The sequence below is a fragment of the Protomyctophum parallelum genome (genome assembly GCF_964188405.1).
Source record: "Protomyctophum parallelum genome assembly, chromosome: 4".
NCBI lineage: Eukaryota > Metazoa > Chordata > Actinopteri > Myctophiformes > Myctophidae > Protomyctophum > Protomyctophum parallelum.
The window spans coordinates 27808427-27814269 of record NC_139700.1 but is presented as its reverse complement, the minus strand read 5'-3'; the positions used below and the strand labels follow the sequence as shown (position 1 = coordinate 27814269).

The 5843-nt window shown below is 43.4% G+C and overlaps 1 protein-coding gene across 2 annotated transcripts; it reads right to left on the bottom strand.

Moving 5' to 3' along the window:
- Positions 1-1420: 1420 nt before the first annotated feature.
- pdcd2l (programmed cell death 2-like) lies at positions 1421-4298 on the bottom strand. Of its 2 annotated transcripts, none has more exons than XM_083763555.1 (5): positions 3707-4298; positions 3114-3230; positions 2790-2942; positions 2215-2368; positions 1421-2121 (listed from the first exon to the last, which is right to left on the bottom strand). In XM_083763555.1, exons 1-5 carry the CDS (start codon positions 4119-4121, stop codon positions 1773-1775), a joined length of 1188 nt encoding a protein of 395 aa, XP_083619681.1. In that variant the 5' UTR covers positions 4122-4298; the 3' UTR covers positions 1421-1772. The 2 variants fall into 2 exon arrangements, with proteins under 2 accessions (XP_083619681.1, XP_083619682.1); XM_083763556.1 differs by having other exon boundaries at positions 1423-2121; positions 3114-3227.
- Positions 4299-5843: the final 1545 nt, after the last annotated feature.

The following is a 5843-nucleotide window of genomic DNA, read 5'->3' as shown; positions in this document are numbered from 1 at the left end:
GCTCTTTAGGCTTCTGTGAGAAAGAAGAATTACCTCACCATTATGGCCTATGTTGAGATATTAAACAGAAATCATACATCATCTCATTCCGGCCAATCAGAATTTGCGTCCTCACCTTCAATGTTTGTTTTTTTTACAAACACTCAATTGTCCATTCAGTGTCAAAGGTATTTAATGTTTGTGTAGGACAAAGTTTGTGCACAAAAAGGAAGGTGTGGAGAACACCACTTTGATCTTTTATTTGTACTGGCAGTGGTAAGGTCATTTAAACTAATCAAGGAAAGTATTGTCTGTCTCTCACAGTTCCTTCCAGCCGCTGCCCAGTACCCCACGTCTGTTAACACATGGGCTCCCAAAGTGGGGTCCAGAGACCCCTAGGGGTACTTGAGGGAGTTCCAGGGGGTCCCTAGCTAAATTAGGAACCAAATGGACCCTTATGTAACTTGTAACTCAGAGTATACAATTGGAACGCGGCCTAATGAATGTCGATTTGGGGGTCCTTGACATGAAAACATTTGGGAACCACTGTGTTAACAGACGCCACTCCTAAAGTTCAACTAGTATTCCCTTTAGAGGCAAGCAAACAACCAGGTGCTCAACGGAGCCGTGCAGGTATAAAAGATGTAAAAGTATTAAGGTGCTGCTCCTGGACAACGATTGTCAACAAAAAAAATCACACCCGTGTGAAGTGAGTGGTGCAGCAACTCCGTGTGGGGGACCCCGGAAGTTCCAGACCCACAGGACCACGGCCAGGGTTCCGGCGAGCCACCCCACGTCCAAAACGGTAGAGAAATGACAGTTACCATGTGGGGGTCTCCGGAACATCCACAGGTGGTGAAAAACAACCAAGCTATTTTCGTGCTCATACCCACCCAGGCAGCCAGCCAGCCACACACAGCTCCGTAAGGGAGTGGTTGCACCACTCAAAAAAAAGAGAGATCCAGAGCATTCCAAATATTTAAGAGAAGACTCTTTATTAAACCAACATGTTTCCACCTATAGCAGCCTTCATCAGGGCTAACCGGTAGTATTCCCTTTACCTGAACCTCAAAGTAACATTAACCCTGATGTGCACCCTTCATTTGACAACACTGCATGATATGTAAATCTCTTTGAGGGGCGCTAGCCCCTCCTATATACAGCTTTTGTCCCCACAAAATGTCCGCAACACAAACATTAAATGCCATTGACAAGGAAGGGAAAGAATTACGTCATCTTGTCCCCACACGTCTCATATTTGCCATCGACAATAAAAGGAAAAATGTGGTCAAAATGTCCGCCAAATATGACATTCTGTGGTGTTGCTCCAAGCATAACATAAGTGCAGTGGATGTGACCCAGTTTGACAAAGGTGAAAACTGAAAAGGGCATCATTTACTCAGGATTCATAAAACATTTGTCCAGTGTGGGAAACACCGGTTTTAATCTGGCAAAGCACAAGAGTTCTTAAAAAGTTCTATACCTTGAGTCAATGTCACTGTGGAAGGAGATATAAGGTGGCGAACTTAAAAGAGGGTCCAAGGCAGCTCTGTCCAGTTGAAGTAGAAAAAAAATCCTATTTCATGAATTACTTAAATATTAAAAACAAGGGTATTAATCTGTCTGCAGCAGACCAAATGGGTAACGTTGCACTGATTTGGAACTAGCCTAGCATGGTCAGACTAATATCATTAGAGAGATATATTTATTTATTCATTCTTCTGTAGCAGCAGATTCGTCTGGTTTTCAGGCTAATTTAGAACCATGGTGGTCTTCCCGGACCTGACATTGAGTCACTTAAAGAATTTCTGGTCAGGGTCTGCTTGGACAAAAAGGAACTCTTCTCGAGGCGTGTTGCTGGAGCCAGAGGGCCAGCAGCTGTTCCTACACGTATACACCAGCACGGTTCCAAACTCCAGCACCGCTGCCGGGTCACAGTTTGTGGTGGTAGAGTCTTTAGCCCGCAACAGGCTCACCAGAGCAGGCATTAGCTGGAACTCAAAGGTCCTGGGGCTTCCACAGGAGCTACAGGGAGGAACCATCTGGCTCATGTTAGAAGGAGGCTCCGAGATGAAGAGAGGTTTGCCGTTCCAGCTGTAGCGTAGGATTTGTTCCGGACAGATGGAGATCTTCTTCATGAACCTGGAGAAGAACGACATCATGAAAACTGATTAACAATTAAATTGTGTTTTATCAAAATGTTTGTTTGCCCAAAATGGTTTGAGAACTACTGACCTAGAGAAGACGGCATCACCGTGTCTGGCTTTGGCCTTCTCATACTTCTCTCCGTCTCCACCAGCGTCGCAGTCGTCCAGTTCCCCCACTCTCACTCCTTCTCTTCGCTCGTACTCCTTCAACAGCTGCCGTACATGATGCTCCAAGACATCCTCTGCACCCAGGGTCATTATTATGTTCATTATTGGACTATTTATTTAATATATTTTCAGGAAAGTGTTTCATTACACTTGTGTGTACTGTGTATATCGTTTCTGTAGGGCAGAAACATCTTTTTATATAAATATATTAGTATTTAGTAAGTTAATGCCCTACTTGATCATGCTAACAGCAGCGTCCGACAAAAACATAAAAAGTAGCAGATCCACAAGCTCGAAAAGCAGAGCGAATCGACACGTTTTGAGCTTGTAGATATGCTTTTGCCATTTTTTCATTTGAATCCTGAAAGGTAACTTTGAGATAATGATGCTCCCTCCCAACAAAGACGATATCCTGGGCTTAAGTTCTATTGTGTTGTATTTCTTTTAAAATAAATTCAATTAATAACGAAATTGAAAACAAAGTCAAAACAAAACCTTGCTGTGCATGCAGGTCATCTTCCTCCGTCACACTGATGTAGAATGGACGAAGGACAGGAACACTCTGCTGCTCAGTCACTCTCAGATCCTCTAGCTGCTCGCTGACATCACACTCAACGGCTATAGGGGCCTTGATCTCCAACTCTGCAGCTGGATAATATGAACAAGAACACAACACAATTGGAATTAACCTTTGTATGTCCAAAAGCATTTATTTTGTATAATCATTTAAAAAATGCCATACACTCTGGCAGCCTGGCTCCATATGCAGTGATTTTAAATTAATTGGTGTTATGGCATATATCGATATGATGGATATACCTGTGTGTATTGGTGCTGCATTGTGGGGGTGTGTTGGGGGGTCTTCATCGCCCATGCCCCAGTCATCAGCATCTTCACACCAGTCTGTGCTGCTGCTCACTGGAAGACCATTCACTGCTGCCATGGGTTGGTTGGAGGGATGGGACCATAATCATTACATGCCCATGGGCACAACACAGAGGGAGCGCCACTTTTGATTCTGATTCCCCCAGATTCGGCACAAACATAGGGATGCATGTATTATACAATTATGCCACCAAAATAATGATATCGTGGAGATGTGAATTCATTGTAAAATTGTCCTCCATCATATACTGGACTTGCGTAGGCTTTTCAGTCTACACCAAATCACTTTGTCACACATAAATAGATCTACAATCTGCTATTTTGTGCCACCAGGGCTAAACTTTAGACTCTCGTAGATGTATTTATCGATTCTGACATGAATCGATAAATACATCTATGAGAGCCTAAGTCTTAGGCTAGGTCAAATGTTACTAAAGTAAAAGTTACATTTCTACTTAAAAGTAGGCTACTAGTACTGGGTATATTCAAAAAAATATATCCGATTTGAAATTGTAACAGTACATTACCTTCCACCACTGGGGTTTTTGTAGCTTTCAAGTCGGTCTCTAGGCACTGAGATCGCACAGCCTTCCAGGTGTCTTGTCTCCCGTTGCAGGAGGGACTGCAGCACGCAAACACATGTATGCATCTATGATATGGAGACGAGTGCAGCGGACAGTAGATCTGGACCACATGCACCAGCGCCGCCTCGCACACACTGCAGCGGGGATGCTGCCAGCACACCGCGGGCACGGTGTCCGGCAAGTCCCCAATCTTGTTGGTGGAGAAAGAAGACGAGTGATGATGATGCCTGGTGTCCAGCAGCTCCCCGTCGCACAAGCCGATCAGAGTTGATAATAATATGATCTCCTCGTTTGAGGAAGGTGATGCAGCCATGTTGTTTGTTTCACATGTTGACAGTGGCCACCGGAAGGAAGTCATTTTTCCAGGTCCGTCACCTAAATATTGCCGGTAAAAAGGGTGCAACCGTAGCTTCACTAATCCTGTTCACTGTCCTATTTGAGGAAATAGCATAAATAGCTTGTGGGAACTGACTGTATAGGGCTGGGGAGGAAGCTGCTGGTCACTGCTTGAGTCCAAAAGCTACCTTTAGATAACTCCTTACTTATAATTCTATGATGTACAAATGCGATTCTCTGTTCTATTCTCCTATATACATTAATCTGACGTCACGCTGTCAACTGTTTCCGTGACTACAACGACGATTTGTTATAGGGCGGGGTCTATGGGCTGGAAACCAGGCCTACTTTTGTTTCCAGTTATTTTGCACAAGCAACAACTTTAAGCTTAAATTGGTTTCTTGCATTGTTTTATTATTTTGTTATTTAGCCTATTACTATGGATGATTACTTTTTTCTCCCCACTTGAAACTACTGGACAAAAAAATATCAACATTTTATTTTAACTTTATAGTCATGCTTTTCTCTCTTTTTTGTATCTTTCTGTCATCCGTTTCCTTAAATCGTGTGAAAAACTGCTAGTAAGTAGTAATAGTACTTTGCATGTATAATACGTACTGTACTGTTTGAAAAACAAATGGTGTCTGGTACCATAGACCACCATTTAATTTGTAGGTTATTTATTTGTTAGGCTCCGAGACTCCGAGACCATGGACTATAGCCCATGGTCTGGAAAAACGAGGATTTGAAAAAAAGACAAAATCATTTTTGACCATGGATTATAGCCGGGTTAGGGTTATGGTACTGTAGCATGCCGTTTTTCATATTTTTTTAGGATTTGAAAAAAAGACGAACATCACTCAGAGACCACCCAGCTAACATGTCCATCTGGGCCCAATAGGGTTTTGACATGGGCTATGGGCATGGGTTCCAAGTGGGCCGTGCAGTCATGCACCCAGTTTTCACAAAGGGCCCACCCGTGTTAGCCCATATGGGCTTACGTGGGTTTCTAACTGGATCTTAGGTGGTATCCAAATGGGCCATTTTATTTCAGAACCATGTGAGCGCCACCTGTGTTTGCCTATATGGGTTTGAACTGGGATCTGATTGGGCCTTAAGTGGGTACCAGCTGGGCGAATTATATGTGACCCATGTAGGCCACACTTGTGTCCGCCCTCATTGTCTTCCGTCCTGTCTCTGTTGTCACCTGCTGTCGATTGTTCATTCCTACGGATAGGATGCAGTGCGCCACATTGGCGGTGTTTCCAGTTTTCTGTAGTAGTTTCTTCAAGTGTTCAACTTTTATGACTGGATAGCACTCGATCTGTAGAGTCCTACATTACTATCTCATACGATCAAGGGTTAGGGTTAGGGTACTGTAGCATGCCGTTTTTCATCATTTTTGAGGACGAAAATCACTCCGACACCATGGACTATAGCCCATGGTCTGGAAGTGATTTTGTCTTTTTTCAAATCCTCGTTTTTAATCGTTTTTGACCATGGATTATAGCCGGGTTAGGGTTAGGTTCCACAGGCTAATAAAGTGTAAATTCGGGGGTCCTTGACAAGAAAAGGTTTGGGAACCACTGTTGTAGAGGATCTATAGAATAGATAGATGTTGATAGTATTAAGTTAGTGACTTTGACAGTGTACAAATGGAACCGGTTTTCAGCAGGTCAAATGAGGTACAGAAAACCGTATGACTCCCAGGCTGATCTCACTGGGGGAAAACTGTATGAGTTTA

Coding starts and splice junctions, on each gene's coding strand:
- pdcd2l (XM_083763555.1), bottom strand. CDS start 4,121: ATGACTTCCTTCCGGTGGCCACTGTCAACATGTGAAACAAACAACATG. Junction 3,231..3,706: donor AAAAACCCCAGTGGTGGAAG/GTAATGTACTGT, acceptor AACCCATGGCAG/CAGTGAATGGTCTTCCAGTG. Junction 2,122..2,214: donor GGTGATGCCGTCTTCTCTAG/GTCAGTAGTTCT, acceptor GTTCTTCTCCAG/GTTCATGAAGAAGATCTCCA.